Source organism: Thalia democratica, chromosome 9 (genome assembly GCF_965202585.1).
Source record: "Thalia democratica chromosome 9, ktThaDemo2.hap1.1, whole genome shotgun sequence".
In the NCBI taxonomy this organism is placed as follows: domain Eukaryota; kingdom Metazoa; phylum Chordata; class Thaliacea; order Salpida; family Salpidae; genus Thalia; species Thalia democratica.
Genome location: NC_139173.1, coordinates 4,385,847 through 4,410,022, shown reverse-complemented (window position 1 = coordinate 4,410,022; position 24,176 = coordinate 4,385,847). Strand labels below are relative to the sequence as shown.

The 24,176-nt window shown below is 23.1% G+C and overlaps 1 protein-coding gene across 1 annotated transcript; it reads right to left on the bottom strand.

The window, feature by feature from the left end:
* Positions 1–778: 778 nt before the first annotated feature.
* Positions 779–3,990, bottom strand: LOC145844014 (uncharacterized). The gene is made up of 3 exons (XM_082951324.1): positions 3,561–3,990; positions 3,357–3,436; positions 779–2,103 (listed from the first exon to the last, which is right to left on the bottom strand). Exons 1-3 carry the CDS (start codon positions 3,954–3,956, stop codon positions 1,146–1,148), a joined length of 1,434 nt encoding a protein of 477 aa, XP_082807450.1. The 5' UTR covers positions 3,957–3,990; the 3' UTR covers positions 779–1,145.
* Positions 3,991–24,176: the final 20,186 nt, after the last annotated feature.

Sequence of the window (24,176 nt, the reverse complement as noted above, 5' to 3'; positions counted from 1 at the left end):
CTAGTTTAATTAGTTTAATTTTATCAAATTATTTCACTAATTTAGTAGTTTTACAAATATTTATTAAATTTATGTTTACAGTTTATGTTTTTTAAAACTTATTTTAAAGTATATGCTTGATTAATAAATCAATTAAATCAATTGTTTTGCAATTATAATGCATTATGTTTTCAGATCAAAAACAGATCAAAAAATAGTCGTCAACACTCAGCTTTAAATTTAAAGAAAACAATTTATACTTGTAACAATGTATTTTCACTGCATGTATATTGATTTGAGTTAAAACATTGCTAAACGTAACAACGATTATTTTTGTGTATATTTTTACTAACAACATTATAAAATAAACAATACTTTAAAGCATTTTGAATAAGTCGAATAATTCTATTATTTTGACTAAAGTAAGATAATGATGCTAACTTAAAAATATCATATACTTTTGTTTAGCTTAATACTACCTTTATTTAAGTTGTTTTTTAATAACTTTTAATAATCTCTGAAGGTGTTTAAAAAACAATTAAAAAAAAAAAAAATAATATTTTAAGATAAATAACCTAGTCAACAACAACTATTTATAGAGTTATCGAACAGTATTTAAAAGTTACTGAAGTAAAACATATTTAAAAGTAGCCACTTAAAAAATAAAAGTCGTTTTATAAGTTTTTAGACACTTAGTTTTTAAACTAACTTTATTAAACTTTACAACTATTTTAGCACACAATAAAAACCGTTGATGTTGTTTTTATATTAGTCTATTTTAAGCTTTTAAGAATTTATAAAAACTTAAAACTAATATAATATAAAAACAACTTACTAAAAAAGACGAAGAATCTAAATTAAATACACTTAGTGATTTGTTTAATTTTAACAATAAACCCACAAATGTTGTAAAAGAGTCACAAAACTAAAATAATATCTGAAATACGAACTAAGGCATATAACTTACTGCAACTTTGAAAGTTTTTGGTCAACATAAAAATTATTTACATTTACTTTTGTGATTAAATTAAGTTTTCAAAAAAGTATATATACAATTTAAAATCATAGAATGCGACATAAATCCACATACTCCCTTCCGTAACTATCTATCAAACGTTTTTTGATAAGGCAAATAATAATGAATAGTATACACAGAACAATTAAATTCACGTATTTACATTCGGCCACTGATGCATTACAGTATTAGCTTGGGGACTTTCCGAGTTTTGCGAAAATGGTCGTTTCATATTATGAAAGATTTGCTGTGGACGAACCTGGTACGGATGATACTTATGTCCCTCAAACCGGTATCCTGAGTTGTAAGGTGAATACTGATTCATATCGGGATAAAAGCAATCTGAATTTCGTATTTCGTTTGAAGGAGAAACTGGTTGTATTGTTTCAGGATTATTCAAATTAGGTGAGTGATTAAACTTAAAATACTCTTTATGCTGATTGCTAAACTTTCCTGGATATGCAGATTGAATTGGCGCAGCTTGAAAACTGTTTCTAGATGGACCACTTAGTATCTCTGTTTTGACAGAAGAAGACATACTGTCTGTTGGAGTATAAACAGGTAACTCACAACTTCTGAGATTGTTATCATATAGGGAATTTCCCATGTCTGACACTGAATTACTGCATGAAAAAGGTACTGAACTACCGTTGAATGAAGAAAAAGCAGCTGTACTGGGGCTTTCCAGAGAAAAACTCCCGCTATTGACACTAGTTTTGTTTAATTCGACTGTTGAACTGGAATCCGCTGGAAAATAGCTAATTTGCATACTTTCCTGGAAGTTTTCGGGCGAATTTTGAACTGGGTCTGTAGGAGAAAAATTATTTAATGAAGACGTTTCTTTGCTGCATATTCGCATTCGATCTTCGTTTGTTGACATTATTCCTCCGTCTTCAGCCGCAGATTCACAAGTATTTTCTTCCGAGTTGTTTTTGGCGGATTTTCTTGTACTTTTTGGCGCTTTTTTTAATTTTTCTTCTTCGCTGTTCGGTTTAGAAGTTTTTCTTCGTCTGGGCTGGTATTTGTAGTCGGGGTAATCTTTTTTGTGTTTTAACCTCAATCTTTCTGCTTCATCGACAAAAGGCTTCTTGTCAGCATCGCTTAACTGCCTATAAGTTATTGAAGTTTGAAAACTAAAAATGAATATAGTTTACTTCATGTTTCACTTGAAAAATTAAGATAAAACAACGAAAATGAGCAATGAAAAGAATTATAATTTCAAAACGTTCATCGCTTGTTTAAATGAAAAATTGTGTTACGTTTAAAATGGGAATATAACAATTTGATTTTATTATGTTCCATTTAGTATACTTATTAAAGGCTTCAATAATCAAAGCCTGTGTACTAATTTTTTGAAACAAAACGTTATCGTCACAATTTTCTAGGAAATACCTTATTATTATTAAACTTGAAGTTTCAAACTTATAAAATTTTGGTTAGTTTTTGTGAATTATAGTATTTTACTTAAAAAGTGTAAAGTTTAATAAAGTAAACATGAATAAAACTTAGATTCATATTTAGATTTTTTTAGCTGTAAATAAAACGAGCATAGTTTTCAAATAAAATTTAAAAGGATAATGAAAGATATTTGATAGATTTTAAAAACAGTTTAGTTTAAAACTCTTTACAAAATTTTAATAAGTATTTTATCCTTTTTATCACTCAAAAAACCTTTAAAAAACGTACCACATAATAAAAATTATCTAAGTTTTGTTAATGGACTTATCTTATCAAGTAAGACGTTATCTACTTTATATGTCATTTAAATAAACTTTGAATCATTTATTACATTAAAATTGATATTTAAATATTTTCAAATGCTTAAATTTTCAACTAGTGGTAAATGAAACTTGATAAGCTAAATATTTCGATATTTGTAAAACTAGTTTTGTCAAAATATTTAAGTATTCAAAAACAAATTAAAGTTAAATAATATAATGTTTAAAATTATTATTTCGATTTATCATACGAGTAAAAAAATGGCAACTAATATACAAAATCTTTAAATTGGAATTTTAATGCCCTATTGACTATTGAGATATTGAATTATAACAAATAAATTTACTAGTTTTGTTTTGCTCACTAATTGTAGAAATATTTGAATTTCAAAAATTTCAAAACATTTATTTATTTTTAATATATAGTTTATCAAGTTTTCAAATTTAGTTTATAGCATTCTTGTTACAAACAATATTTAAAATGTTTTTGTTAAAATTAGCATAATATACAATTATTACAAAGTGAAATCACCTTAGTTAAAAGAACTTAATGTAGTTAGTACGACTTAAAATCTAAATAAGATAAGAGCTATAAATAGTGTTAAAAAGACTAAAATATAGTATAAATAATCAATAAAACTTACCTCCACAGTTTTCCAAGAGTTTTGCTAAGTTCAGCATTATGTAAGTGAGGATATTGATCTGCTAATTTTCTACGGGCTGCCTACTAACAAGACTATTATTACTAAAAAAATAGCTGTATTACTAACAGATTTAAAAAGTTAGTATTAAAAACTTACTATTTATATATGTTGAAAACAAACACTAGTTTTAAACTTTTTACTCACTTGAGCCCAAACCATGAATGCATTCATTGGTCGCTTGACGTGAGGTTTGACCTTTTGTCCTCCGTTCAACTTGGTTGGCATGGAAACCAACGTCCAATCGTAACCCTTCAAAACATTACTGACAGCTTCCTTGATGTCTAAGGAACCTTCTGAGATTTTGTAAGTTGGATTACTACTGTTCAATTTGTCATTTCTATTGTTCAAAGTATCATTGAACTGCTTACAGTTTGTTGGTGTCTTTTTAGTTGCGTAAATCTCCATTTTCTTATCTTCAGCTGTAAAACTGTCACGTTCTTTTGAATTAGTTTCGTTTAAAAGTGTCATTTCTACGTTCATTATAGATCTTGAATGTGACAAATTTCTGTCTAATTCTTTCACTTCCCAGTAACGATTCATCGGAAACAAATCAACAAAAATGTTTTATACTGAAGATCAAACACAGCTTATACGCAACAAATAACTGGTAGAAGTTTGCTACGTTTTACATTTTTAACATGATCTTGCCTTTTTCTTTTTTTTTTTTACTTTTTTCCCTTATGAAACCTTTTTTATTTTTTCTTCATTCTTTTTAAATTTTTTTTGAAACAGTTTACAAACTTGGTTTTAACTGCAATGTATTGTTACTTGTGACTTTACTGTTTCAGTAAAAAGTCTACGCAATTACCTCTAGCTTCAAAAACACCTAAAGTAAATTAAGTATAACATAAAATATAAAAAAATAACTGTTTAAAAACGAAATTTATACTGTACATTGTTAAACTATAAATTATATTATTTATAGAGGCGAAATTTATGACTAAAAAACCTTTTTATTTTTAATGTTTTTTTCTAAAACACGTTTCTTAAGTTACACTTATAAAAACTTATAATCATATAGTAATTCTATAACGCCGTAAGATACATATTAGCAGCTTAAACATAGATTAACTTAAAACTTCTAGTTAACATAAAAAAGTAATTTTAAGTTTTACAAGCTTTTATGTGTACAACGTTTTTGTGTATTTTTTATTATTATTACAATTATTGTTTTCTTATCAAGTACTTTTATTTCAAGCGTCACTAGGTACATATTGTATTGTTATGACAAAAAATTTCAAGTAACCAAAAGTTAACATCTACAAAAATGGATTTTTTACAGGGGTAAAATTCATTTAGTAACAATTGTATATTTAAATCATATTATTTTTAATTTAATAGTTTATTTTACGTAATAACGTCAAGATTAAAAAATGTAAAACCTATGGTAATGATTACTTATATTTTTATAATTTAAAGCCGAAAATTATGTTAATTACCAAAAAATGTAATTTTGATCTAGATTTTTTTTTATTTATTGCTGCTTATGTCATTATTTTTTAATAGTTATAAATCAAACTTCAAACAGTTTATTTTTCTTTTATCACCTTGCTTATCTTTTTTATTATTTTGTTATAACAGAACTATAATTTCTTTAGGTTAGCAAACTTTTCTGTTTATAAGAAATACAACCTTTATGCAAAATAATCTAATTCTAAAACTACAACATTAAAATCTGCAATAAAATTTTGTTAGGCTTAAGCCATGACTGTATTTTATGTTTAAAAATAATCTTTTTAATTCGAAGTTTTAAGTTATGTCTCAATAATGTAAAATAAGTGCGATGATCAAATTTTTTTTGAAGTCTTATATTCTAAAAAATGTAACAAAAATAGCTTTTTCAGACAGTTTGCTTAAACAAATTAATTGTAACTGTCTAGTTTCTATACTTCTGAACAAAAGAGTTGTTTTAAAAGAAAAAAGTTATTTTACTAAACAACTAGACAAATTATACTATTGATTAATACTATTTTCTTTTGATTTGAATACAGTTAGATTAACCATAATCTTGTAATTAGTTAACAAGATCTTTCAGAGAACATTTTAATACTGATTTTATTATAGATACTTTCAACTATTTCACTTGTAAAAAATAAACTGTCAACATATACTAAGTTCACTTACAAAATTATAAATTTTAATACAAAAATAGTTTTGTTTTTGATTTTGTTACTTCTTATGCAATAAAGTATGATCAATTATTATATAAAAACACTTAAATCTATTAATTTATAACAATCTACCCTTTTTCAAAGCTTCGTAAGTTCCCTGCTACGTAAATTTAATGCATCTAAAAATTACAAAAGAAATAAGTTTCAACTTTGTTCTTCTCAAAGCATTTTCACATAATAATTTAAGAAACTAAGGTTTAGTTTTCAATTGATATTCAATTTTCATATACTAATATAGGTCGTAAGCTCATTGCTCTATATTCAAAATAAAACCATTTTTATATAAAAAAAACGTTATAGATAGACATGCCACATCATTTAATAATTATCTAGAAATTATGTAAAGTTTAAGTATACTAACCTTACATTATATTAGACAAAAAGTTTTAAATTGAAAAATATGTAATAATGATTAAATAAAAGTATCATGACAATAAAGTTTAGCTCGAAAACAGATGTAATAAATTTCTATCACAATTAATTTACCTTAATGTAAAGCAAAAAATATACTAAGAAATGAGTGAATATGTAAGTGACCTTTACTTAGCTATGTCAAAGCTAACAAATAATGTACAGTATACTACCGCTTAAGTACGCACTTTTTTTGGTACGCATCACGCCTTAAGTACGCACTTATCCAGAAAGACAAAGTAAAGGATGTTATACTAGAACTTCAAGAAATTCCAGTTTTTTTGCCTAAATCATTTTAAAATCTATTAAAAAAATTTGCAAACTAGAATTATGTTTTAAATGTTATTTAAAATAAATGACTTGTTTATTTGGCATAATTATTTGGTGGCTAGTTGTAAGAAAGAAAACAAACAACTAAATTTCATATTATACTATATCGTCAAAAAGTACGCACTACCCGTGCTAAGTACGCACTTTTTGGTCGGGTTCAATTTGCGTACTTAAGCGGTAGTGTACTGTACTTAGTTATATAATTATATCGCTTTTCCGTTATATTTTTTTCAAAAAATTTTAAAACATTTATAAATCAAACGTGAAACTTGTTATGTTTGAAAAGTTGTTTAAAACAAAACCCCTTTCGTTTTGTTAATTTAAGAATGATAGTATTTACGACGTAGTATAGAAACCGATCTCAGAAACTTGAAAATTAATTATGTCAGTACAAAAACTGAACAAAAACTTAAAATTTTTTATGTAACTTAACAAACAACATTTTAATTAGTTTTTTGAATAGTTTGTCTAGAAAAATGTTAGTTAATACCTCAAAAATCATATTTTAAATAAAACTTAACGGTGTACTTAATAACTTTTGAACTGATATATAACTTAAAACAATTAATTTAAACTTTGGAAGCATGTAAGTTTTAAATATTTGAGTACATGTGGTTGTAAGTTAATCAATTTAAAATTATCAACTTTATAATTACATACTTTTTACACCTGTGAAAAAGTTAACTTATTTCTTCTACGTTTTGACGACAAATTTGTTTTTAGTAAAATAACGTAACTGTAGTTGTGTTTGAAAAACAAATATATCAGTATGAAATATTAAACTTGTTTAAAAATAGAAAAATGCACCTGCTTTGACCAAAAAATATTAAACTTGTAACCTCATATTTTGATTTGATATGAATTGATACTTTTCAAACCGGATATATTTATTTGATATGATTTAATTTTTCAAATGTGTCAATTAAATGTATTTATATTTGATGTGGGTTGAATGATGTAATATATTCTACGTTAACATAAAACTTTTTATTTTATAATTATACTTGATAAACATCAATGTTTTCATCATTTTATAACTTTTACAAGTATTTCTTTAAGTATTTATAAACAAGTTTTATTTAATACCAATAATTTTATTAAAAATAATTAATTTTTTAGTTTGTAAATAATAACAATTTATATAAGTTTTTTGTTTACTTTCTTGTTTAAGAATCATTGCATAAATAAAGCTAAAATAGTCTTGAGAAGAACTATATGTTTAAAAAATATGCTTACACATATTTTTATTCAGTGAAACGCTATATAAACTTTAAAGTTTAAAAAAATTGAATTTTTACTGAAAAAAATATTAAATTATTTTAATTTGAGTTTCATTACAGTGCAGTTAATTTTTTTATTGAAGAAAATGTTTTTTTTTAAGTTTACTTAGCTTTTCAAAAAAAAAAAATTATATATTAGTTTTACTCATGAAAAATGTTTCTACTTTTTTCCCCTGGTTTTTTAATTTTTACCAGTTCTATGTAGTTATTTTGACTTATAAAAATATTTTTGTGTTATACACTTTCCAAAAGCCTGTATAACTATAAATACTCAACACTTATTTATTAATTTTTTTTTAACATAATAAAACTTATTAATACACTTTCGATAAATTTAGTCATTAAAACACATCGTAGTTAATAGACGAAACAAATTTTTTAAGTTGAAAATAAAAGTATTTTGAAAAGTTTATGTAGCGTAATTTAAGTATTTATAAAACAATAAAATTCATATTACAACGTTCTTTAAAATGTACAAACAACATTTAGATTGAAATAAAAACTACTTGGTTTTGTTAATGAGTATTTGAAATATAATATAACTTTAAAATAATATTTTAAAAGTTAGTGTTTTGTATTTGTATGAAAAATATTAACATTAAACAGTTTTACGTTATATAAACTCTGATAAATATTTGTTTTGAATTTGACCGCCGTATGAAAGACGTAAAAAATTATCTAGATTCGTTTTTAGATAACATTTTATTTTACGTTGATTGATATAACCTCTGCTAAAATTGATAAATTTTATCAGCATTCCATTTTAAACGAAATGTCGAGTTTCAACACAAACCTTCTCAAATACAAATAGATATTGTTTTTCATTGATACTTTTGTATTATTATTGAAAAACTGTGGTAAAAAATAATTAAAATAGTTTTACTAAATTAAAAACTAAAGCTAAATTGTTTGAAACTGAATGAATATTTGCAGAATCATATAAAATATAAATTCTAAAAATTTTATCATATATTGAACTAAAAATGAATGATAAGTTGCTACTCCTACAGTAACTAAATTCTAATATACTATTGTGGCGTAATTTGATATTGTAATATTTTGAGTGACATATTAGTAAAACACACAAATCTGTTTTAAGTGTCAATCATTTAGTATAAAACATTAAAAGAGTTTAAAAACTATCTCTTATTCTTAAAAATAGTATTATTTTATTATAATTTTCTAACATTTTATTTAAAATTTCATACTTTTGTTAAACTTAGTTGTTTTAGTAACGTAAAATAAGTGTATGTAACTTTCTTTAAATCTTGCCTTAAATAGTTTTTTTACAAAAGTTTAAATTTCAAACAAACGATAATGTACATAATAGAATCATATGCTAAAAATATTTAACTATCATATATAAGTCATATATAAGTTTAAAAAAAAGTTTGAAGAGATGCTTAATTTAACCTTTTCAGATATTTCAAAATTAGCTATTAAAAGAAAATTGCACGAAATACCTTAGTTATATACTTGAAGGCTTTTAGTTCAAAGTTTAATCTCTTAATTACATTTATTAAACGAAAGAAATCTAATTAGTGGAGACAGTTTGTGTGTAAATGATTTAAAACGTATCAAAGAAATAAATAAGACTTTATAAGAACTTTTTCTAGTAAGGTAAAACATTTTTAAGAAATGTGTCAAGTTTGTGTAAATCAATAAAATTAAATTAATAAATTTAAAATAAAATGTGTAAATAGTCTAAAACTTCATAGTATTAAAGAAATAAATAATATCTAAAATGAAAGAACTTATTTTAGTAAGGTTAAACATTTTTAGAATATTTATTTTTTCTTAAAAATCTATTTGTGCATTTATTTGTAAGTTTAAAAAAAAAACAAAGAAAACTTAAAAAAAGCATCACAGTAGCATTTGAAAGTATAATTTTATAAGAAGCTCTAAATAATGCAAAGTTCGGGTAATTGGTTCAAAATTGACGTGTTAAAGTATTTGTTATTGATATTACTTAATTTCATAAAAGTAAGTTGTCATGACAACTAATTGTTTCAAGTTGTCATACAAGTTGTTGAAGTTTTTGTCTTTAATAACATAAAAGAAAACTTTGGCGAAAGTCTACAAAGACTATGCCTGGACTTTCGTATGCCATGAGACAAGCTCAACTTAATATAAATATTTGATATAAATTAAGTCATCAAGCCACAAGCCTTCGGTAGACTAAGTCCCATTTTAATAAACAATTGTGGTGTGATCATCAAATAGATATGATCAAATTTTTATGTTAATATCGTTATCCAATAACTATTGCTTCAGATAGTTTTATTTTTAATTAGTTTTTAAAAATTAAAGTAATAAATATAAAGTATGGGCTTCGTTTTAGAATTAAGATAGTTGAATAGTTGAAGAATAAAGTTGAACCTATTAAATATCTATCTAAAAAAGTTAAATGTTAAAATAAACGATATAATTTTTTAATAAAAGTAACAAACGAAGTACTTAATTAAACACTTAACACGGTAGCCAGGTAAAATGTATTTACAAACCAAGTTTTTAATTAAAGCTTAAGTGGGTTATAGTTGTTATTTACTTTTTGAAATAAACTTTGTAACATGTGTATAACAAACAACATTTAAACTTTAAGAAATTTAAAGTTTAAAAATTAATATACTTAAAAAATACAAAAATTACTTTCAGTCAATTTAAAACGCATGACATAGTTTCTCAAATGCGTTTTACAACGATTTTTTTTTATTTAGTTGGTTTATATCTCAACACTTATGCAAGTTTATGCTAGACTGGATGTGAGAAAGCTTAAATGCAAATTAAAATGCGATTAAGTTCTTATATTTCTAAGATTACGCATACCACCTTACAACTGAAAATTTCAGTAATTCTCATATATTTAGCACACAGTTTCATGATTTTGTTAAGGGTTAAATAACAACTTTTATTTTGAAACCTTTTTGCTTTGTATAAAAAAATAAATTTGTAAGCTAGAAGAAACCAAATAAATTAAAACATAATAAATGTTTAACTCCGCTGATATGTTTCCTTTTTTTATTTTTAAATTTATGTTTAACATGTTTACTGAATTGAATAGTTTCAAAACTATTTTGTACTTTTAATAAATAATACTCAACTTACTTTTAGTTTGTTATACAACATTCAAAAAAATAAATTAATTGAAAATTTAAATAAAATTTTTAATTATTATATATTAGTGGCGTTGCATGGTATTATTCTTAGGTGGTGCAGAAAAAAAAATCGTTGAAGGTGATCGATTTGCCCCTACTTGAGTTGTCCCAGCTCGAGTTGCCTGTGCTCGAGTTGCCCCTACTTGAGTTGTCCCTGCTCGATTAGCCTCTGCTCGAAACGCCTCTGCTCGAATTGCCTCTTCTCGAATTGCCTCTTCTCAAATTGCTTCTTCTCGAATTGCCTTTTCTCAAGTTGCCTCTTCTCGAGTTGTTTTTTTTTCGAGTTGCTTCTGCTCGAGTTGCTTCTTCTCGAGTTGCTTCTTCTCGAGTTGCTTCTTCTCGAGTTGCTTTTTCTCGAGTTGCTTCTTCTCGAGTTACCTCTGCTCGAGTTGCCCTTACTTGAGTTGTCCCTGCTCGAGTTGCCTCTGCTCGAATCGCCTCTGCTCGAGTTGCTTCTTCTCGAGTTGCTTCTGCTCGTCTTGCCTGTGCTCTATTTAGCTTTTCATTTTTTGTTCACAATAGCTTGTGGAATGATACTTAAGCCTGTACTGTTTTAGGGAATTTTCAACTTAGCTTACTTACCGCAAGATATTGATTTTGCGGTAATTCTTGAAGAAATTTTGCTTTGTGAGCAAAATGGTTGTTTTCTAAATTGGAGTTTTATAAGAGATTTTATCTAAAAAAAACGAAAACTTTATAGATAGTTAAAGGTGGTGCAATTGCGGCAGTGCAACACCCCACGCGACGCCCCTGCTATATATTAAACGACAAAATTAAAAGCGCTCAAACTTTTTGGTCTTAGGACCTGGTGCACGAAAAAACTTTTTGGTTATCGAATCGAACACCACTTGGATACCTTCAGACTATACAACCACTTTAAGTAGTTGAAATATTGTTTTTATCAATAAATTATTTTTTGAATAATCAAGATGTTTTAAATGTGTTTTAGATTAAAATAGTTTTAAAATGATGGAACATTATCTAATATTTATTAGTTATATTATATTTAAATAAGTTACTGAGAGAATGCTTTTATAGAAAAACCGTCTGAAAAATAACATTTACAAAAAACCAACGCATATTAAAATGAGTTAGAAACTTGATGGCTAATAGGTCTAAAAGCTTTTTTGAAATTGATTAAAAAAAAACCGAATGCTCCAAACCGAAAGATGTTATTAGATGTTAATTTAGTATATTTATAACAATTGTTTATTCTCTTAACGTAGTGTTATCAATTAGTAGTAATAGTTATAACTAAATTGTTTAATCTTTAGTAGTTGTAGAATTAAAAATTAAAAACGTAGTAAATTATTCATTTGATAAGTATTTCTTAAACATTTAGGTTTTGATAAATTTTATCTAAAAGTTTAAATCTAAAGTATTTTACACTGCTGTTAATTACAATGCTTTTGACAGTATTTAGTTTTTTGTTCAGATAATTTTTCTTTTTAAATTCAAGTAGTTTAGAAATTTGACCTAATTTTTTCAGCTAGGTCGAAATTATTCCAGTAGTTCAATCTTACTTTAATGCATGACCGGAATTCTGAGATGTGCAAAAACTTAAATTGTATAGAAGTAAGTTTTACGTATAAATTAAATAATAAAGAAAAGTTTGACGATTAGATGAAAATTATATAAATTTTTGAATCTAAATGAAGCAATTATGTTAAATATTGATTAAACCATATTTTGAAGACTTTTCTATTTTCTTTCAATTGCTTAAGTTATTAACTTAAAAACAACAAAGCTTATAGTTTCTATATAAAATATATTGTGTTGCTTTTTAAACTACTTTTATTTTCAAAAACATGAAATTTTATACATTAAAGTATAAATTATATTAGAATTTAATGTAAACATTCATACTTAATAACAACCGTGACTATTATAAAATATCTTGTCAAAATATTAAATTTTATTACGCTAAACTTAATGTTTGTATTCTAAATAAGTATAAAAGATAGATTTTTAAAATAATTTACAACAAATACATAGTTAGCGTGACAGTATTCCTCGAAATTTGAACAAATTCGATATAATTTATAGTAGTTTTCAGTCAAAACAAGTTAAATAGAAGTTTCATTAAAATATTTAACATTAATAGAAGAATAAATTGTGCTATATGCCTATACTAACATTTAAACAAGATTATTATAACTAAAAAAACTAAACAAATATAATAAACTTAATAAAAGTGCGATGAAGTTTGAATAAGTTTACGGTTTACTTAAAAAGGCAATTCATCAATAAAAATTATTCTAATAAAACTCTTCAGAAGCACTTGCAACAAACTTAATTTAAAGTGAATTTAACAAAATGCTTTAATTTTGTACAAAATGTTGTTAAAACATTTTGAAATTAATTGAGTAAGTTATTAAGATGATTGTTCGATTAGATTTTGTTCACTCTTGCGTTAAACTATTTAAAAATAATATGTGATAAAAAGTAAACATCTGAAAATTATTTATAATCATTTACTTAGCTTAAATTCTTGTTGTAAGTTAAACTTGTTTAAGTTTTTATCTTTAACTTTTTTTTAAATTGTGAAATTTTGAGAGATAGTTGTTATACTTTTAGATATATGATGGCTTTGAACTAACTTTATTAATGAAAAGTATTTACATGATAAGCATAATGTGTTTAGTTAATAAAAATAACATTCAATGTTTTTTTTTTACAAAATCTTTTTTTCTAAAAGTTTAATTTCAAAATAAAGTTTTTTCTTATTTAAATAATTTTTATGTATGTTAGATATCTTACTTATTTCTAACCATCTTTTATATAAGTAAAAAAAGTTTAGACTAAATGTTTTGTTTTACATATATAATGAAAAACTATTCGACAGCCCAAAAATATCTATAGATTGTAAAATTCAAGTGACTTGATTGTAACAGAAATAAGTTTTTAGTAAAATAAAGCAGTTTCTAATTTATAATGTAAAATTTTCTACTTTTTAAGCGTAATATTTTTGTTGTTACGTCATCATATTAGGAGCCGTTTAGTATTTTTATTTCATCAAATCCGTATTGAGAAAACAGTTTTATTTTGATACTAAGTCAATTACCAGGGATTTGTTTAAATTGGTTTGAAAAATATAATATTATCCTTTTTACTTAAAACATGTTTATTTTATTTCTGATTATTGACGACTTGTTGCCAAAAATATAATTTAAACCTAAATAATAACTTTTAAAAATTGTTTTAATATTTTAAAATTTATCAAATGAAAGTATAAACAAACAGTCAATTTTATGAGCTGTTTTATTACTCTTTTAGATTAGGTGATATATTTTTACGACAAAATTAAGTAAATTTTTTACATGAAAAACCAAATAAATACCATAAGGTAAGTTTAATTGTAATTTACTTCTTTTTCTAAAGTTATATCCGATAAAACTAATATCAAGACAATTACAAAATAAACTGTAAAGAAATTTTTTTGAAACACATTATGAAGTTAAACAATATTTTTTTCTACTATAGAGTGATAGATCATTTTATGTAAAACATAAAATTTTTAGGTGATAACTTAATACAGGATTAAATTTTTGCACAACTGTGTTATATCAAGCTAAAGTCTTATTTTAAGAAATTCGTTTCATCTAAAGATAGCTGATCGATCTTATTTTGAATACCACTTGTATCAAATTACTAACAAACTGATGTACGATAAAAAAAAGTATATTGTAAGTTTAAAACTTATCTTATCTAATTTTAGTCGTAAGTTACCATCTTTGTTGCTTATTACCATTACTTGTTTTTAGCCGTTTGTAAGTCGAATTGTAATAACTTTTAGCTTTATTGTAAATGTGAGATTAGTATATTAAGGGTATACAACTACTAAAAAACTTTACCCTCATAATGTGCCTTACAACCTAATAAAACTCTAAAAATATATTATTTATACTAACAGCAAATTATTTCTACGTTACCTTAAAAGTTTTGCCTTAGTTTGATTTGTTTTTGTAAGTATGCATTTTTATCTGATTTAAAGACTTTTTAATTTTTAGTAAATTTTACTAACTTTTAATGCTTCGTTACAATAAAATATTACACGTTTTTAGCGACTTGTATATAAAACGAGTAAAGTGTTTTATTTATTATATAAAACTGTGTTTGTAATTTTTATAAGTTATAACTATTATTGCGTTTTCTTATAACGTCAACAAAAGAAGGCAAGGAAGTCATACAGAAACAGATGGCCCACACAGGTATAGCGTTTTAGAATTTTAAACAAAAAAAAGCAAAAGAAAAGCTGTTACTATACAATTCTAATTATTTTAGTTTTAGTTTTGTTGAAAATAACTTATGATAAAACTAGTTCGAGATTTAAACATTTTTAAGTTTACTAGATATTCAATAATATACTATATTATTGTTTAATAAAAATTTAAGTATTCACAATGACAAACTTTTCAAAGAATATACATATTTCAAACTTATTTATTTAAGAAAGGTTGTAAAGCATTTATTAAGATACAAGTGAATAAAAACAAATAAGCGATTTTCAAATTTAATAAAAAGTCAATATAGATACATGTTAGAGAAAATTTAAATTTATTCTTGATAAGTTATACTGAGTAATTTAATAAAAAACTAAAGTGAAAATATATTAGAGTACAACAAACAAATTATTAGCGTTTAAATATTAATTTATAGTAAATACGTTTGCAAATATGAATACTGTAAAAAATAGTTTGTGTGTACGAATTCAAAACTTAATAAAATTTACTGATAATTGTGACCAAGATCGAACTTAAAAAATATTTTACTTTATTTTTAACATAACATCATTTCTTCACTTTGACTTTAAGAAAGCATGGATAAGATGTTTTGAAAAATATTTAATTTTAGGATTAGTATGTTGTAAAAACAAGTGACAAAAAAAAAAAAAACAACACTAATGGGTTTTGTTGTCAAAATAAGCTAATTAAATTGTTTAAGAAAAATTTTTGCTGAAAGTAAACGTAAGTACTTTTGTTTTCGACTAATTAAAATATTTCTAACTGTTCGGAGTTTTTTTTAAACAAAATAAAACTTTTCATGTTCAGCTTTATTTTAAGTAAAAATTAGGACTAGTTAATCTTTTATTTAACTTTAAACAGTTTCAAAATTTAAGTTGGTTTTCAAATTATGGTAAATTTTTAAGGCACTTAACTAAAGTATAAATATCTCGGTATAAAGTTTTAATAACACACAAAAGATATTTCTTTTTTTTCACTATTTGATGCTATTTATTCAAAATAAAATTATGTTTAGTGTTCAATCATGTATGTTAGAAATTTAATCATATTAATACAACATAATCATAAATGTTAGAACTTTATAGGCTTTTTAAAAATACAATACAAGCGTATATTAAAATGGAAAGAAGTTTTGAAATAAATTAAAGCAGTTTTACATAGTTTTACAAAGTTTTACATAGATGTTCTTTGTAAAATATACAAATACATATTAAAATAATATTTTTGGTTTGGTGAGCTTATTTGTTGCAAATATTTTTATTTTTAGATTATTTTTTCAAAAACAAACAAAAGAGTTTTTTCAACTTGCTCAAAGCAATATTTAATTTGGACAACGTGTTTCAATCTAATATATTTTTAGTTAAAATAAACTATCTAATCTTAGTTTTAAAACTTATAAGTAATAAAGTTTTAATTTAAGGGTTTTGACTCTATAATTATTTACGATATAACAGGTGTTCTAATTATCTGATAAAATATCTGAGATTCTACGCTGGTCACAAAAACTAGAAATTAAATAAATAAACTAGTTTATGATTTGTTAGTCGTGAACTTTATTAACTAATCTACGTCACAACTCAGACTCTTTTAAGCGTGACATAAAACAAACAAATATATAATTTTTTAAGGAAATTGATTATATTTGAGGTGATAAAAGTTGAGGGTGGTCGTTATCACGGTAACAACTTGTTTAGTGATATCTTAAAATTATTATGTTTTGTTGCTAGTTGAACCCAATAAGTAGTGTCATAACGATTATCAAGTTGCTGGTGATATAAACTTATTCTGAAACAAAATATTGTAAAGTATAATTTCAATATTTTTCTAAAAATTATTTGATATCAAATACATATACTAAAATAAAAAATTAAGCGGACTATACTTTCAATAATTAAACATATATCTCGTTAGAAAAGTCTAATTAAGCTAATACTTGTGTTTTCAACACAAACGGAAATTAATTTGATTATGACGAGAGATAATCCTTTAATAGCTGATAATACTGCTCATATCCAAGTTTTACAGTAAATAAATAAGTATTATTAACAGTTTTAATATACACTTTAAAAAAGAAAGCATCAATAAGAATGTTATTAATCAATAAAGGTCAACAAAACACTAGTTTTGAGTAATCATTTTATCTAAATATTTGTTTTTTAATTTTGCTGTAGGATAGCATGTGAAGTTCTGATATATTCTTAAAAGAAATAACTCTATTTAAAATTGATTGGGTCATAGCTTTTTTGTAATTTTGAAATGAACAAATGCATAAAACACTTACTAAACTAAAAATCAATAAGTTTTATTTACTAATTATAAAATAAAAACTATAAATAAAAGTTTGATATTAAAAGTAATTTATTAATACATTTTGACTTTATTTAGAAAAATAGTACACAAAAACAATTAGGTTACTAACTACGAACGCAGTACTTAAACAAAAGTATTATTATAACTTGCTCTTTAAATCTTAAGGCAAAATTTGTTGTTACTTTGATATAAAATATTTAAAATCATCAATTGAATATTATTAATTTGTTTCTTGAATGTACGATAGACCATAGAAAATCAAAACTATATTTTTTAAATAAGTGTAGTATATTAATTTAATGTAATATGTATAGCTTTAAAGTATTACTTCACTTGATTATTCTTAGCTTTACATTAAGTAAAAAAAAAACATTTTATATATATAAGAAATTTTTACTTTTAAAGTACTAATAATTTTGTTTAAATATATATTGCAAATATTAATTTTTTTTGTAGACACTAAAACAAGTTTTCATATATTACATTCAATAAGCTTAAAATGTTCTACAATACAATTTTGAAAGCAATAAAAAATATTCAAAAAACAATTTATTTATAAAAAAGTTAAGCAAATTATACAAATTTTTATTGTATGAACATTTTGAAATCTTGATTGCTAAGTTTAATAATTAATAATGTTTGGTTTAACTAAATCTTATCTTATAAATTTTCTTCAAAACAACCAACAATATTAATTGGTAGGTTTTTTTTACGATTAAATTTTTTGAATTAATCGTTTTATAACGAAAAAAAAAAAGTCAGTATTAAACTGTCTACGATGTTATATGTTAAAAAAACATACAAGTTACTTTTAAAATATTAAAGTAGTACCTGACTAAAATATTTAGGTTTAATATCTGATAATGATAGATAATACAGTTCCACAACTCAAGTTTTATCTAAGACTGTTTATTTGGAAAACTACTAAGTGAAAATATATGTAATATCAGTGATTTTTTTTTCGGTTAGAGAAAAGGTGATCTGTATAAGAAAGGTTTTATACAGCTTATAAATGATGTAACTAAAACCTTGTTCATTACTTATTTAGAAAAAAGTTTCTCAACTATAATAAAAATTATTACATTACAGAAAAACACGACTAAGTTTTTAGAGAAATAAGTTTGTAAAATTTCTATGTACACAGCAGTATATTTGGTTTAATTAACTTAAAAATAAATAATAATTAAAGTTATTATTGTAAAGTTAAGAAAATAAAAAGAGATGTGAAGATTCAATAAAAGATATTAAAGCAATAAATTAATAAACAAAATAAAATAATTAAAAAAGTTCACACACATATAACACAGAACTATCAAAACTTAAGTTTTCTATGTTTTAAAATAAAGTAAACTACTTAATGACTTTTTAAATGCCAAATTCTTTTATATCATAAAACTATATTGTTTCGTTATTATGAAATAGTGCACTTTTTATGCGACTTGTATATAAAACGAGCTAAATATTTAATTTTTTATAAAAGATTGTATTTATAATTTTTATAAGTTATCGTTATAATTGCGTTTTAGAATTTTCTACAGAAAAAGCAAAAGTAGAAATGTAAGTAAACAGTTCTAATTTTTTAAGTTTTTGCTTTGTTAAAAATAACTTTAGATAAAACTAATTTGAGATATAAAATTTTTTAAGTTTACTAAACATTTTGTAATATACTACAGTTTTTTTTACAAAAGTTAATGTATGCACAATAAGAAGACATTCAAAGCATATACAACTTTTAAAACTTAGTTATTTAGTGAAAAACTGTAAAGTATTTATTAAGATACAAGTGATGAAGAAAAAAACAAATAAGCAGTTTCCAAATTTGATATAAAGTCAATATAAAAACAACTTAAAGAAAATTTAAATATATACTTGATAAGTAAAACACAGTAATTCAATAATAATCTAAAGTGAAAAAATATCACAGTACAACGAATAAAATATTGGCGTTAAAACATTAACTTATATTAAAAAGTCATTTTTATATATTAATACTGTAAAAGTTTGTCTGTGTGTAAGAATTCAAAATTTAATAAAATTTTTTGATAACTGTGACCAAGGTTTAACTTAGAAAAATATTTGACTTTATTTTAACATATCATCATTTTTAAGAAAGTATGGATAATATATTTTAATAAATATTTGACTTTGGGATTAGTATGTTATAAGAAATAATTACAAATCTAAAGAAAATTAATTACAATACTAATGGGTTCTGTTAACAAAACAAGCTAATTAATTTGATTAAGAAAAACATTTCTTAAAAGCTAACGTAAAAACTTTTGTTTTAATCAATTAAAATATTTGTAACTGTTCGGATTTTTTTAACAGAATAAAAATTTTCATGTTCATCTTAATTTTAAAGTAAAGTAAATAATAGTATATGTTTATTAACATTTTAACAGTTTTAAACTGGTTTTCTTATTATGGTAAATTTTTAAGGCATTAAAACAAACAATAAACATCTATGATTTTAAATTTTAAAATCACACAAATGATATTTCTTTCGAGCTTACATGTTGCAAACTTTTTTTTTTCAATTTTCAGATTCTTTATTTGAAAACATCATAGTACTTAAACAAAACCAATAGTTTTTTCAACCTGCTAAAAACTATATTTAATTTGTTATAGTTTTTTGATCTAACGTCTTATTAGTTAGAACAAACTATCTAACCCTAGTTTTAAAACTTTTATGTACTAAACTTCTAAGTTATGGGTTTTGATTATATAAATATTACGATATAATAAGTGATCTAATTATCTGACCTTTCGACAGTGGTCACCAACAAATAAAAATTACATAAATAAACTAGTTTATGGTTTGTTAGTAGTGAACTTTATTAACTAATCTACGTCACAACTCAGACTCGCTTAATACAACCAAATATATAATTTTTATGGAAGCTGATTATATTCCGGACGAAATAAGTTGAGTGCTGTGGTTATCACGGTAACTACATGCTAGTGATATCGTGAAAATACTATAATTTGTTGCTAGGTGAACCCAATAAAAGGTGTCATAACGATTGTATTGCTGGTATTAACTTATTTTTAAACAAAAGATTATAGAATATAATTTTAATGTTTATCTTAAAATATTTTCAAATATTAAGTATATAAGATTAAGAAAAATAAATTTTTAATAATAATATTAAAACTCTATATATCGTTATGAAAGTCTAGATAAGCTAATACACATGTTTTCAATACAAATGGAAATATGATAAATTATAATAAGAGATAATCCTTTTATATCCAAAAAAAGCTCATATCTTTATTTTAACTATAAATAAATCAACATTAAGACCTATTAAAAAAACCTTAAAAAAAGGAAGCATTTATTTAAAATTCTTAAATTGATCAAACTAACACAACACTTGTTTTGATTAATCATATACTTCTAAAAACTTTATTTCTTATTTTCGCTGTAAGATATTATCAAAGTTCTATTAGATTTTTCAAAGAGATAAGAGAATTTAAAATTAAATATGTTATATCTTCAATATTATTTTAAATTGATAGAATGCTTAAAATATTAATTGAAATAAAAATTTATAAGTTAAGTTTATTAATCATAACATAAAATCTGTGAATATTATTTTTAACCCAAAGTAACTTATTTATAAGATTTCACTTTATTTAAAAAATAATTTACAAATACAATAAAAGTGTTAATTACAAACACAGTACTTTAACAAAATTATTATTATAACTTGCTCTTTAAACCTTAAGGTAAAAGTTGTATTCACTTCGATCATTTAAATTTAGAATCATCAATTATATATTTTTAATTTCGTTTTTGAGTGTACGATAAGCCGTAGAAATTCAAATCGTCACTTCTTTTGTAAGTGCAGTAAAATAATTTAAAATTTTTAAATTTAATTTAATATGTATAGCTATAAAGTATTACTTCACTTGCTTATTGTTAACTATACATTTTTATCTCTAAGAAACTAATATATCAAAAATATTGATTGTTTTGTTTTAAAATATATTGCAAATACTACTTATTTTGAACACAAAAGAAAAAATTTTCAGAACTTACATTCAATTACCTTTGAAAACTCTATAATACGCTTTTTAGAGCAATAAATGATAATAAAAAAATATTTTGTTTATAAAAACGTTAAGAAAATTATATGCTTTATTTTATTTTATGAACATCTTGATTGTTAAGTTTAATATTTAAAAATGTTTTGTTTAACTAAATCTTATCTTATAAAATTTCTTGAAAAAAATCAACAAAATTAATTGATAGATATTTTTACAATCACATTTAAAAAAAAAAAATCTTTTATAACAAGAAAAAAAAAACAGTCTCATAGTGCTTTAGATACTATATGTTGGAAAAACATACGACTTTCTTTTAAAATATTAAAATATTACCTGAATAAAATATTCAACTTAAATGTCTGGTAATGATAGATAATACAGTTCCACAACTCAAGTTTTATCTAAAACTGTTTATTTTGAAAGGTACTAGGTGAAAATATGTGCAATATCATAAATATTTTTTTTTCGGTTTGAGAAAAGGTGATCTGTTTAAGAAAGGTTTTATACACCTTTTAAATGATGTAACTAAAACCTTGTTGGTTTCTTATTTGAAAAAAAAATTCTCAACTAGATTTAAAGATATTACTCTACAGAACAACGTGACAAAATTTTTTGATTAAATTGATAACATTTTCATGTGCACAGTTGTTTATTTGGTTTAATTTTTTATTTATTTAAAACTCGCTTTTCAATACTAGTTTTTATAAAGACATTTAAGCATGAAAATAATACACTCAAAACCAATTAAAGTTGAATTATAACACCTGTTTATATTAGAAACAATTGTATATGTCAGAATAATACGACTAAAACTGTTTCTTCTTAAATTATATTGTCACTAAGGCATAAACGTGTTCCAGTATTTTTATGGTATACTTTCCTAAACTGTAAATTACTTGCATAATTGTTGTAAAGCGTTTTTATCTTTAAAAGGATGTCGATGTTAAGTACAAATAAAAAAAATTCTAACAAAGTAATCTGTACTTTTTATAAACATAATATTCAATATCAGGAAGGTTTGTATAAACTTAATGATACTTGGCAAAAAATTGTTGGTAAAAACAAGTTAATTAATACATTTTTAATAACATTTGTTTAAATAAAATAATTAACACTCAATAAGGTTTTTTATAGTTAATATCTTAATTAATCTAGGTTTTTGAAATAAGTTTTACTAAACGTTTTGTATTATACTTAATTTAAAAAAAAACTTTCATTTTTTTGTTGTTTAGTAATTAATTTTAACTTCAACTAGAATTTGTTTTAAACATCAAAAATAACAGGCTGACGAACAATGTTTTACAATTATGAAACAATATTTTACGAACTTAGGCATTATTTTACCAGTACAGATATTTTCAACTTGTTCCTTTAACGTATTAAAATTTAATGTGTCGTAAAGTATTTAATTTGAGTCAAATAGAGTTGTTAATAATTCGATAATATCATAAAAAATTGTTTATATAAAAACAACATGCAAAATTTATTTTAAACTAACATAATAGTAAAAACCTAAAACTATCTCAGTGTACTTATTGCAATAAATAATAAATTTTTACTTAAAGGTTAGTAAATTTTAAAACTTTTTATTTACATATTGAAAGTTATGTATAATAATATCCAATTTTAATTAGTTTAAATTCTAGTGTATAATTATCAAAATTTTAGACTTATATTATCAATATCTACACAATCTTCTTTTCTAAGTTTATTATCATAAAAAACGTAAAACTGATTTTATAAACTAAATACATTGTTTTTCATTTTAATTTAGTTATTTAAAAATTAAATTTCGCTTCTAGAATATAAGTTAAGTAAGTTTTTTAGTTAAACCTTATTGAATACCAACGACTATGACGCTTTATAAATATCTTGTCAAAATATTAAATTTTATCTCAAATTATTTTAATATTAGAAAAAAATAGTAGTATAAATAACCATGTTAAAACCTAAATTGTGTTTGCTAGGAATTTAGGACTATTCATTTAAAATATATTCTATTCGCAAGTTTTGTTTTGTATACTAAACATAAAAACATGAATATGGGTTTTAAGACCTGAGAATATTTTCACATTTAAAAAAAAATTAATGGGTTAATCGTAAAATTAAAAATGATTTGAAAACTATTTTTAAATTTAACACTGAACTGCAAATTTTAAAAACTATTTATAAATTAAATGTTATTAGTTTAGTTATAAACATAAAAAAAGTATTCTTTACTTAAAAAATAATATGTTACTTTTCAATTTTATGATAAAAATCTACTGAAGTACGTGTAACAAACTTTTATTTCAGTGAAATTTAAAAAATATTTCTACAACAACAATGTTTTATTACATCAGTGTAAATATTGTAGAATAATTCGTTAAATCTAAGGATATTTTATCGATAAAAATATGGTTTACAAGTGGAATAAGTTTCTGATAAATTATTTCTTAATAAAATAATTATCTTAGATACAGTGTAAAAATTATGTGTTTAAAATCATTTTGTAAGTTTAACTTGTTCTATTTTTTTTCATTGCTATTTACTAATATTTTTGGTTGAAATTAAAAGTTCCAACTTTTTAAGTACACTTTTTCTAGCATGTTATACTTTATGTTATGCTTGTAAAGTTTTATCATTTTTGGTATAGTTATAATAAGTAGCTATACAAACAACATTTTTGCTTCAAGTTTTGATAGATGTTTTATAGTTAGAATGAACTTTTTTTATATATCTTACTTGAAACTTTACTATTTTGAAATCATAGCATTAAAGTAATAGGCACCATAATTTTTTAAAGAGAAAAACTAGTAAGATTTTTTAA

Coding starts and splice junctions, on each gene's coding strand:
- LOC145844014 (XM_082951324.1), bottom strand. CDS start 3,956: ATGAATCGTTACTGGGAAGTGAAAGAATTAGACAGAAATTTGTCACAT. Junction 3,437..3,560: donor CATTCATGGTTTGGGCTCAA/GTGAGTAAAAAG, acceptor TCTTGTTAGTAG/GCAGCCCGTAGAAAATTAGC. Junction 2,104..3,356: donor ACTCTTGGAAAACTGTGGAG/GTAAGTTTTATT, acceptor AATAACTTATAG/GCAGTTAAGCGATGCTGACA.